Source organism: Paroedura picta, chromosome 6 (assembly GCF_049243985.1).
Source record: "Paroedura picta isolate Pp20150507F chromosome 6, Ppicta_v3.0, whole genome shotgun sequence".
Lineage (NCBI taxonomy): Eukaryota > Metazoa > Chordata > Lepidosauria > Squamata > Gekkonidae > Paroedura > Paroedura picta.
The window spans coordinates 115,227,049-115,239,627 of NC_135374.1; the positions used below are offsets into that span (position 1 = coordinate 115,227,049).

At 44.2% G+C, this 12,579-nt stretch overlaps 1 protein-coding gene across 3 annotated transcripts in view; it reads left to right on the top strand.

Annotated features, from left to right (window-relative positions):
* KLHL1 (kelch like family member 1) overlaps nt 1–12,579 on the top strand; it is a 260,108-nt gene that overhangs the window by 55,628 nt on the left and 191,901 nt on the right. For all 3 annotated transcript variants that reach the window (XM_077344008.1, XM_077344007.1, XM_077344006.1), the window contains exon 3: nt 2,004–2,140. In XM_077344008.1, coding sequence (XP_077200123.1) covers nt 2,004–2,140 — 137 coding nt within the window. The remainder of the gene's footprint in view (nt 1–2,003; nt 2,141–12,579) is intronic.

Sequence of the window (12,579 nt, forward strand, 5' to 3'; positions counted from 1 at the left end):
AAATTGTAAAAAAAAAAAAAAAAAATGAAAAGAAAAGAAAGGGGGGAATCAGTATCCCATTGGCAATTGACCTTTTGTTGAATAGGCCAGCCTGCTTCAGAGCTGAATTTTTCTATCAGCTGCAGCCCTCTGAGGCATACAACGGAGCAGTATGTTACCTGCGTGCTGAATCTCCAAACATCCGTGTTTTCCTTTTCAATCCTTGATGCTTTTGAGGCGGAACTCGAATTTAGCAGGATGTCATCTCTCACAATGAAGATTAATTGCAAGGAACCTTTCCCTTGCTATTTGCCTGGTTAAATACGACTAACATCTTGCTTATGCCAATACAGCCCTGAAGACAGCATGCATAATAGGTAAAGGTAAAGGTAAAGGTATCCCCTGTGCAAGCACCGAGTCATGTCTGACCCTTGGGGTGACGCCCTCCAGCGTTTTCTTGGCAGACTCAATACAGGGTGGTTTGCCAGTGCCTTCCCCAGTCATTACCGTTTACCCCCCAGCAAGCTGGGTACTCATTTTACCGACCTCGGAAGGATGGAAGGCTGAGTCAACCTTGAGCCGGCTGCTGGGATCGAACTCCCAGCCTCATGGGCAAAGCTTTCAGACGGCTGCCTTACCACTCTGCGCCACAAGAGGCTCTTCATGCATGCATAATATGTATGCTTAAAAAAGCAAGCAAACAAACAAACAAAAATCCCAGTCCTCTGAACATGAAAAAAGCCCTGCAGGGTTTGCCCAAAGGGCCTGTTTAGTTCAACGTTGTCTAACATTCAGAACGTTGTCTAACATCCCCCCAGGAATGCCCCTGGCAGGGTATAGTTCAAGATGGGTAGTCTGTAGCAGTAGATAAGAGCAAGGGCCCTGGAGTGCCTTCAAGATTAAGAAAAAATGTGGGCAGGGGAGGAGCTTGGGAGGATCACTGCAACCTAAATAAGTGAGTCTTAGGCAGACTCATGAAAGTTCATACCCTGCCATAAAGTTTATTATTATTATAGCTTAAAAAATACCCTACTTTTCATTACCCCAAAGACTCCCAAATCACCTTACAAACCCTTTTCCCTTCCCCTCCCTGCAACAGACCCTCCAGTCATTAAGGCGCTGCTGGACACTTGCTCTTTTCTACTACCAGCAGGGTAAGCAGCCAAAGGCTTCACCCTTGGTTGTCCCACTCAGCAAAAGCATGGGAACACCAAGCAACATAGAGCAGCAGAAATTGGGCCACCCCATGGCAAGCTTCCCCACACTTTCCCTGTCCCAGTCCCCTGGAATCAGCCATGCCACCCACCCTACCATGGTGCAGGGCTCTCTCAGCCTCACCCACCTCACAGGGTGTCTGTTGTGGGGAGAGGAAAGGGAAGACAATTCTAAGCTGCTTGGAGACTCCTGGTAGAGAAAAGGGGCATATAAAATCCAGCTCTTCTTATTATTTATATTTATTTATTTTTACATTTCTATACCGCCCCTCACGACAAATCGCCATGGGGCGGTTCACAATATAAAACTAATAAAATACGGTATAACACCCATAAATCCTTTAATTGTACATTAAATTGAAATAAAAGCCACACACACAAAAAAACCCCAGATGGAGGCATAATCTCTCCAAAACCAATAACTGTTCCAGCCAGGAGAGCATAGATGATCCTATAATCCTGTCTGTCCAGGGGGCAGATCATACACATGGAAAGGGATCCCATGTGTTCTGGTAGTAGTGCTACATTTTATATCTGCTGAACTGTTCTACTCTGTGCTGCTGCCACCTCTGCTAGTACTACTACTACTACTACTACTACTACTACTACTACTACTACTACTACTACTACTACCACCACCACCACCACCACTACCACCACTACCACCACTACCACTACCACTACTACTACTAAGTGCTATGTTTTGTATAAGTGCTGAATTCTCCGTGTGCTGCTGCTGCTACTACCACTATAAAATGTAATGCAGGCATGAGTGTGTGCATGATTTCCCTCTCTGCTTTTTTCCCCCAGGCTTGTTCTGAGTTCAGTTTCCGACTACTTTGCTGCCATGTTTACAAGTGACGTCTGCGAAGCCAAGCAAGAGGAAATCAAAATGGAAGGCATTGATCCTAGTTCCTTGTGGGACCTTGTCCAGTTTGCGTATACAGGTACTGTAACGTGTTAAAATCAGCAATGCCAGCCTCCAGGTGGGACCTGGTTATGCCCATGGATCATTTCCAGGATACAGTTACTCGGGAGAAAATGGATGCGTTGGAGGGTGGGTTCTGCAGTACTGCATCTGACTGAGGTCCCTGTCCTCCTCCTTTCCCAGATCTCCAGGAGCTTCCGAGTCTTGATTTTCCAATTGTACTCCCCCGTTCTCCTGCCAGTGGCCAGAGGGGGACTTGGCACTCCTAGTGAAAATATTTTCTTCAAAGGATGGCATTTATACTGGCTTGTTTGCTTATTTGTCTTTGCTATTGAAACCTTTAAATCTGTGTAATCTACAAGAGTGAATAGCCAGTAGTGCCTTAAAGACCAGTACATTTCTGGGGTAGGAGGCTCTGAGGAAGGAAAGGGTACTCTCACAAGCTGAGACCCGGAAAATCTTGTCAGTCTGAAAGGTATCAAAGGACTCAAATCTAGCTCTTCTGCTGCAGGCCAACACAGCTACCCTCTGAAATGGTCCTCAATGGAGAAGGCCGAGGATGCTGGAAATGTTTGTGAGAGGGTTGCATGCTGCTGTTTTTCTCCGGTGTTTAAGGGGAAGACCTGGGGCTCACTGGAAGAGTTCAGGCTCAGTACCCAGCCTCTCTAATTACACGTACCAAGCCCCAGGTGATGTGAAATACCTCAGCCTTAGACACTGGAAGGCTTTTGCCAGTCTAAGTAAACAATACTGACCTTAGAATCATAGAATTATAAAGTTGGAAGGGGCCATACAGGCCTACTAGCCCAACCACTTGCTTGATGCAGGATGAGCCTCAAACATCCAGGATAAGGTTCTGTCCATCCACTGATTGAAGACTGCCAGTGAGAGGGAGCTCGCCACCTCCTTAGGCAGACGATTCCAATGCTGAATGACTCTGACTGTGAATTTCCCCCCTGATATCTAGTTGGTACTGTTCTACACATAGTTTAAGCCCATTACTGTGGATCCAATCCTCTACTGCCAAAAGGAACTGCTCCCTACTCCTACAACCTTTCATGTACTTAAAAGAGAGCAATCATGTCACTTCTCCAAGTCCCAAGTTCCTCAGCCTTTCCTCATACGGCTTGGTCTCCAGCCCCTGGATCATTCTTGTCACTCTCCTCAGCACCCTCTCAAGTTCTAGAGGCCTCACTTTGTTGAAGTGAGTCCTCCAGAACTGCACAAAGTACTCCAAGGTGAGGTCGAATCAATGTGGCATGCATCAGGACTATTGCATTTTGTGATTTTGATGTGATGCCTTAAAAGATCAATGTTCTGGTGCTGTTGAAGACAACTTCATGTTTGTCCCTTGATAAACATTTGGGACCAGATTTCCATGCTCTAGGACTCCATGTTCTTTGTTGAAGTTCCCACTCTTGTGAGAGCAGAATTTACCATGGAAAGGCTATATGTGACCCATGGTAGTGTACTGGTCTTCAGTGTACTGCTGTTAGGTAGAACATCAGTGTTCCAAACACCAGTAACTACTGTCCATTGTGATGAAATGGAAGCTTCCCATGTAAAGGTAGAGTTTAAAGCCAGTGCTGGGAGGCATCATCTAGGGGTTTGGCCTCTAATCCTGGGCAACGGGTTGGCTATTTTCTGAAACAAGGTGCTGGATTAAATGGTCCACTGGTCTTTTTTGTTGTCATGTCCTTAGATATCACTTATTCCATTGTGAACTTGTTCAGTGATTTTGTTCCATTCTGCATCTTTCTGATGTCCACCATGAATGTCAATCTCATTTGTTTGTGCAGACAGACAACCCACATTTTATTTATGTGCATACATATATATGTACACACACACTGGCACACATACAGAACCAGCAAGGAAACTGAAGGAGCAGCCATTGCATTCCTTTGCTTCTGTTCCCTTCCTTCTCCCCTCCCCCATTCCCTTCTCTCACCTTCTGTCTCTCTTAGCCTTCTCTCCCTCATTTGCCCTCCTCCAATGCTTACAAGTCTTTCTCTAGCTATCTGTCCCACAACTCCCACTGTCACTCTTATACTATGTTTCTTTTTATGTCCTCAGTGCCTCCTGAACCATATACAGATTAGCACATTGTTATTTATTCTTCTCTCCCTTTCTCCACACTCATTAATTTCTCTCTCCTTCCTTCAGTCTCTCCATCTTTCTCTCTTTCATTCTTTCACACACACACACACACACACACACACACACACACACACAATATCTTTGGATTGGCCTATACCTGACAGAATATAAGACATCTGTCTGGTCTGTCTGATCTATCTATCTATCTATCTATCTATCTATCTATCTATCTATCTATCTATCTATCTATCTATCTATCATCTATCTATCTATCCTCAGAGAATCCCTATTGCAAATACATTTTCCCACTGACCCACCTGGACCGTGGATTCCTGCTGTGCACAGTTGTGCCCTTGATCCCTTTAGCATTTGAGCTAGCTGCTCTCCTGACTCCAGAGTGTTGGCTCAATATACACACATTCACTATGGATGAAACACAGCCATGCATAATTGCATAATCCCTGTATAATTAGGCAGCTGCCTCTTGCTTGCCGGTCTGGCAGCAGAAAACACATTTGTGTGTACATTACTCTGAACTCCTCTTCTGTTTCTAAAGCAGCATTATGACTGCTGGAGTGAGTAACTCGGCATGCCTGGACACTGGGATGCTACGCCACTCTATGGGTGTATAGGTGTTATCTTCTTGAATTGGAAGCTTCTTTGTCTTAACCTGAGAGCTATCATCTGATCCCTCCTCCTTGTCCCTTTGTCCTCTCACTTTCTTCACATGGCCCTTCCATGGAGACATCTCTGTGGGTCTCCTCTGTAGATACAATACCCTTCTACTCCCTCACATGTGATACCAATTGTGATTTGCAACAGAGCAAGCACTCTTTAGAGCTTCTTCATGCTCTCTCTGTGTTAAGTGTTGTCAAGTCTCTTCTGACTTAGGGTGACTCTATGCATTTATGGCCTCCAAAATACCCAATTCATTAACAGTATTGTTGAGTTCATCCATCTCATGTTGAGTATTCTCTTTCTTCTGCTGGCTCCAAATTTTCGTAGTATTATTAACTTTTCCAGTGACCTTTGTCTTCCCACCCTGGCAAGACAATACACAGATGAAACTAGATGTGTTTTCACCAGGTTCAGAAAACCATATAATGTAGGTGCCTGGCAAATCACCAGAAGGAGGCTGTTCTGAAATCTGGGGGCCACCACAGAGAAGGCCCTTCTGCATGTCACCACCCCCTATGCCCTGAGAGAGGGGGGTGAGAGAGGGGGGTGTAAGAAGGTTTGATTGATCTAAGAACATTGGAATTAGCTTGGGCAGCATTCCTTTGCACATCTGTCCTGCTTCTGCATGGAGAGCCAGTTTGGTGTAGTGGTTAGGAGTGCGGACTTCTAATCTGGCATGCCGGGTTCGATTCTGCACTCCCCCACATGCAGCCAGCTGGGTGACCTTGGGCTCACCACGGCACTGATAAAATTGTTCTGACCGAGCAGTGATATCAGGGCTCTCTCAGCCTCACCCACCCCACAGGGTGTCTGTTGTGGGGAGAGGAATGGGAAGGTGACTGTAAGCCGCTTTGAGCCTCCTTCAGGTAGGGAAAAGCGGTATATAAGAACCAACTCTTCTTCTTCTTCTTCTTTTCATAGTGTGAGGCTTATTTTATTTTCTTCCACATATACCTTCAGTCATGAAGAATTTCAAGGGAGGGTGGTGGTGTCATCAGTGGTAGCATCACAGCATGCTCCCCCTTTTATTTTTCATGCATTCTATCTATTTTTTAAAAACCAATAAAATAGGCTATCTTGATATGCCATCGTAATGATAGCTCAAGCAGGTTCTCTGAATTTCCAGCATTTTTAATTGATTGATTGGGTGATTGAGTGATTGATTGGATTTCTATGACCACCCCTACCAGCAAGGCGAAAAAAAGAGGAGAGGCAAACAATGCTGCCTGTTTTGGGTCTCCATTAGGGTGAAAGCAAAATAAAAGTAAAGGAATTACTTTCAATTATCCTTTTCTAATGAAAATGTTGCCATTCCCTCACCCTAGAGCAGCGTTTGTTGACTTTTTCACCATGAAAAACCATGAAACATTTCCCAGTCATCAAGAACCCCGCAAAGTGGTGAGATCGTGCCAAAAATCACTGGGAAACCTAGCTGCGGACATGCTCACCCAGAGCCCCTCCCCTTCCCCCCCTTCCAGGCCCATCACAGGCCATTTTGGGAGTGAATGGGTGGGCCAACATGGCCATATATGGTCATATCACCTGATACATGTTTAACATATTGAAATATGTACAATTAACTTCTACTCATTAAGAAACCCAAGGGTTCCATGAAATCCTGATGGAGAAAGCGTGCTCTAGAGCAGTGGTCTCCAACCTTTTTATCACCAGGGACCACGCGGTGGGGGGTAGTTTACTCTCAACCACTGCCCTAACGCTCTCTGGTCGCTATGGTAATGTTTAAACATCCCTTCAAAATAAGATACAGTCACGCCACAACAATGAACATAAGGAACATTTTATTTTCATGGAAATTTTAACTCATGACAATGACAAATCAATGGGAACCCTGAGCTTGTTTCTCTGCCACGAGATAGTCCCATCTGGGAGTGATGGGAGACAATGACACGCGAAGTGTGTTGTAAAGGGCCGGGGGGGGGATGAAGTAAAGGGCGGGGGGGAAGGCGTCCTTCGCGGCCCACCTCCAATTAGTCGACGGACCACATGTGGTCCGCGGCCCACAGGTTGGGATCGCTACTCTAGAGCCTATACAGCATGCTTTTGAATATTCTCATGCAAGGATGATTTGAAGATGAAAAGATATATTTTTGAGTTCTAATTGACCTTGGATGATGATTTATGAAACAGAAAGAGTTACCCAGGATTCCTGCTGGCCCTTTGTTTACTTCCTATTAAGACCCTTATCTACTGAAGCTGCTAACATTTGTGGCAGCTGTTATTGACACCGTGACTCCCTGGACATTTTCGGAGTCAATCTGTGAAGGCTTTTCCTGCAGTGAATGGACTCATTTGGGAGTCTATGGACTTTGGACCATGGCATGACCACTGTTAATGTATTGTGTCATATCACTGTGACTCAGTATGTTTATTAGTGCTATATATGAGAGTCTCGACTTATTGATAGCATTTCCCGGTATTTTGACTTTCTTTGGATCGTATGTTCCCTCACTACAGCCTGCAGGGTTTCCAGTATATGATCAATAACCCCCAAGGGGAATCCCTTTATTGTGGAGGAGGAGTCATTTGGAAAGAAAATAATACATAGGCAAAAGATTGATCATCCCTTCCATCTTTTCCAGCTACTGTTTTGGGCAACTGCTGACTGCCCTTGAGAAGTGACTGCCCCCCTCCCCCCTTTTGAATGGCACTGATACACTTTCAGACACTAGACTGTAACAGGTACCCAGCTACTTAATACTCATTAGTGTCCCAAGATGACATAACAAATCTGTTGTGCTCACCGGCAGCTTTCCCGGTAAATGAGGTTTTCACAAGCACCTGTGGTGGCAAACGAAATTTCGTGCTCTGTACCGAACTGATAAGATTATGGCCTCGTAGGAGGAAAGAGAAAAGGAGTTGGAAATTAAACCTTGAAATTGCAAAAAAAACCAAAAACAAAATTCAACAAGGAAACGGTAATGCTTCTGCGACCAAGCAGTGCCCTCCGCAAAAGGAGATAAACCTTGGAGTGTCATGAATAATCTAGTACATGTATATTACGTACACATATATATTGTAATGCTGGTGTTAAGCGAGTTTCTTGCTGTCCCATTAAGTGCTTAATTGAATATTAAGATATTTGTGAAAAACATGGCCTTGTTATAATGGGATTACTATACGTTGTTTTATTATGTAAACTCAATATGGAGAGTTCATTACGACATAAATGAAATTAGAGTTTCATTAGGACTGCCAGTTTAATTCAAATGGCATATATTATGCAAATATATAAGTAACATATTGCTGCAATTTATGCGTCTTTTCCCTAGAATACCAATTACTTAGTCACCTAAATCAGTAGGCCAAGACTGGCTAGTTTAAAATATGTAGATATATATTTTACTGCCCTTTGGAGTTAAAGAGCTGCTAAACAGCCAGCTTGGTATGTTTCTGTGTGTGGATCACACCATCTAGACCAGGGGTAGTCAAACTGTGGCCCTCCCGATGTCCATGGACTACAATTCCCATGAGCCCCTGCCAGCATTCGCTGGCATCCAGCTGGAACAAGCATTCGCTGGCAGGGGCTCACGAGAATTGTAGTCCATGGACACCTGGAGTGCTGCAGTTTGACTACCCCTGTTCTAGACTCTCCCCTACCCTGTGCCTAGTAAAGGATGTCAGAGATTGGCACACTGCTGAACAGGTCATGTGAACCCTAAACCTGACCTTGCCCAAAGGCTGAGATATTTGAACATAGAGCATCCAGACAACCAGGCCCATGCACAGGATTTTTTTTTAAAAAAGGGGGGGGGAGGTTACAATACATCCTAGAACCTTTGTGAAACTTCTTAATTCATTCTTGCTGACTTTTTCTTTAATTTTTAAACTTTTTCTATTATTTTTCTATTCTGTACCATTGTGAATAGCTTTCATTGATTCAATGAGTAGCTTTTATGGATTATTTCTTTTATTTCATCTTTTTTTGGAGGGGTTAAACCGTGAGCCAGCTTGTCTGGGAATGGCGGGATAAAAATTTAATAAATAATAATACAATAATAATAAAACGAAACAACCCATGGAAGGCTGGGGCTGAATTATCATATTTATTAGGATTATCATATTATTATTTTGCCACTACACACATGGCCTGAAGGTCATCATCCTCAACAAGAATGAAAAAAGTCCTTTTAGGGAAATTTTTTGTAAGGTTGTTTGCTGCAAAGGAGAAAAACATGGCGGGCATTGAGAGACACACATTGTGGGACTGAATAGATGTTGGGAGATTTGAACTTGGCTGGGTCCTGAGTCCCTCCAGAAAATTAGAACTGTAGAATAATAGAGCATTTTGAAAGTATGCAGTTGTTAGCTGTCTTTGTGGAGGAGGCACAGATCCAGACTCATATTGCTTTGACGTTTAAAAGAGAGAATCTTTATTGGAAAGATTATTTACAAACACATATCATAATTATCTGCTTCAATCTCCTAACTGAAGCAGAGTACAAAAGCATAAGGAGTAGTTTCAAAAACAGAACACTGCAAGCCTCTATGACTGGGCTGCAGGACCACATCCCACTCATCACCAGCTGGAAAACCATGGTGCATTTTGTATTTATTGCAAGAATTAAAAAATCACAGACATAGGGGGATGTACAGTCCTTAGGTGAGAAATAGAAGGAGCTAGGCAGGCAGACTAAAAAAAATAGGTAGGTAGGTACCTGGAGAGATGGATTATTATTTCCATAGATGCTCATCTGGGTTCTACTTATAATATTTCCTTGCAGCTGTCACCACAATAAGACCATTTAATGTTTCTTTGACCAATTCATCACTCAGGTATTAGGTAGTGGCAAATGGTAAAAGTAGAGTGTATTCATTTAAAAACCCATCTGCTACGACAAGATAAAATACTAACAGTAGAGCCATATATAGAGTTATTCTGTTCTAAGCCTATTATTTCAGAGAACTCAGACTGGAATAACCCTGTGCAGCATTACATTGTTAATGAAATTTTATATTCTGTTCTTATCAAGGAGACACAAAGACATAACATTGGTATTCATGATGGGAGCACATCATAAAGATTTAACTTTTTTTTTTTTGGTACAATCAATAGCTACAAAAGTTTCTAGTAATAGAGTCTTAATATACCATATATCCCACAAAGGTCTGCTGAACATTCATTTTATGCTTTTGTTGTAAACATTTATTGATTGTGATAAAACTCTTGCAGGATGATAGCCTAATGTTGCATCTTTCGGTTTGACTTGATAAAACTTAAAAGTGGCTGAATACTACCAATAGGGTACAAATTTAAAGTAGATTAATTGTGACCACATAGAGGGGCGGAATTTGATGGTAACCCCTCAAATATGTCTTGTTCCATTAGGTGAGGCCTGGTGACCTCCCATACTCCTGAGCAATCTCCAGATGACAGAGATCAGTTCCACTATGGGAAATGGGTGTTTTGGAGAATGGACTTCATGGCATTGGTCCCTATTGAGGCCCCTCCCACTTCCCTCTGCAAATTACAGAGTCCTGTCTAACTGTTCTTCTGGAGGCAATCAGGGAGGAAGTACGCTCAAAGGAGCAGGATGTCTCCAATGGAGCTAAGCAGGGCACAGGAGTTAATTGTTTTGAAAAATAGCAGGAAGTTCCAGATCAAAATATGCTAACTAATCATCTCCTCCAATGTCCCCTAGAGCAGTGGTCCGCAACCTTTTTCAGGCTGCAGGTGGGGGGGAGGGCGATCCAGGCGCCGTGCATGCGCAGCAGCCCATGCGCAAACTTGCTGCGGACTTGCTCCGCATACGCATTTGCGCTGGTGGCCGCGCTTCCCTCTCCCCCCCTCCCGCAAAAAGAAGCTTGCCGGGCCGCAAGCTAATTGGCCACTAATCGGCCGTTTCTCACTGCGGGGGGTGGGGTGTGGGGGGAGAGGGAGCCACAGCCTGGTGCCGAGGCCTTCGCGGCTCTCTGTCTTTTCCCTGTTTTATTTTTGTTGTGGGGTGTAGTTCATGGGCATAGGGGGTGGATGGGATGAAAGGCCATTGAAGGTAAAGGACTTCATAGAACAGACTTCATAGAACAAGTACATATGTCACTGGTCAAAGATGGATTTTCTAAGAGAAGTGAAAGAGAGGCGCTTGGAGGAGATAGTAAAGAAAAATAACAATAAACATCACAACAATAACAAATGCGTGTACATTTGCAGACTGATGCAAAGTATAAGCCGCAGAAAAAAAGAAGGGAACTGGGAAAGAATGGATCTTTTTATCGGCTTAATTTCTTATATGGTTGTCAACCTCCAGTTGGGACCTGGAGATCTGGAGTTACAACTGACCTCCAGACTACAGAAATCAGTTCCCCTAGAGAAAATGGACGCTTCAGAGGGGGATGCTACGGTATTATACACTGCTGTGTTCTCTCCCTGCCCTAAACCACCACTAGCCTACAAAAAATAGGAGGGAGTCAGTGCTGTCTGCTAGAGATAGCCAACGAGACCCTGAAGAGACTTATGGAATGAAACTCTCTAGAGTTCCAAAGTTAAAACCCTCCAATTTGCAAAACCCAGCCACATCTGGGACTCTGGTCAAGCAATGTGGTGGAAAGCCCCATTCTCCTGATTAGAGGCCGTCACGCATCAGGGTCCAAACTGGCTAGCTTTTGCAGCTGGATTCTCCTGTGTGGAACAGGAAAATCTGCCTCTTAAGAACATTATTGAACATGTGCACAGTGGACCCAGACTGGCTCTTGACCAAGAGGAAAGGTGACATGTTTGACTGACAGGTTAGCTTCCACCTCTCCCTAAAAGTATCCAATGAGAACTAAAAGAATGTTAGAGTCAGTTGAAAACAGCAATTGAACATTGGCAGTGAGGGAGTGAAAGAGCAGGAAGTATGTCTGGTTGAGTGAAGCTGAGGTGAAAATCAGATTAAAGCTAACCAGACAGAAAAGTCAATACCGAACGAAAGATCCCAGATGCTGGAATAGGGAAGCAGTTCAAAAGTTCAAGAGAAAAGAAACTTAACTTCTACCTCACTTTTTTTTTCCAGGGGTAAGTTCAAAGCATAAGTAAGCTAACTCCTTGTTTGTTTAACCCCATGAGCGGCTTGTCTTAAGCAAAGAAACATACAAACACACATCTGTGAAGATCTCATTCTATGTATGTTTTTGTTAGTCGTGTCTGACCTATTGTGATGCCATGGACAATGACCCTCCAGACCTTCCTGACCTCTACCATTCCCAGAGTCCATTTAAGTTTGCACCAAATGCGAGCTATAAGTCACCTGAAACTCAACCCTGCCAAAACGGAGGTCCTGTGGTCCGGTGGCAGAGGAGCAGTTCAGGAACCTTGGCTGGGACACAACTGGTCATTGCAGCCCAAGCCAGGAATCTGAGAGTGACCTTGGATGCCTCCCTAACTTTGGAGGCTCAGGTCAAGAAGGTAACGGCCCAGGCTTTTTTCCATCTTCACCAGGCTCGGCTACTAGTGCCTTATCTGTCTCCTGACCACTTGGCCACAGTGATCCATGCGATGGTCACCTCCAGAATAGATTTCTGTAAGTCTACGCGGGACTACCCTTGCGTCTGTTCCGGAAACTGCAGCTGGTGCAAAATGCAGCTGCTAGGGTCCTCACTGAGACACCTTGGAGGACCCGTATCCAGCCTGTGCAGAGGCAGCTACATTGGCTACCGATTGCTGGCCGGATTAGATTCAAGGTT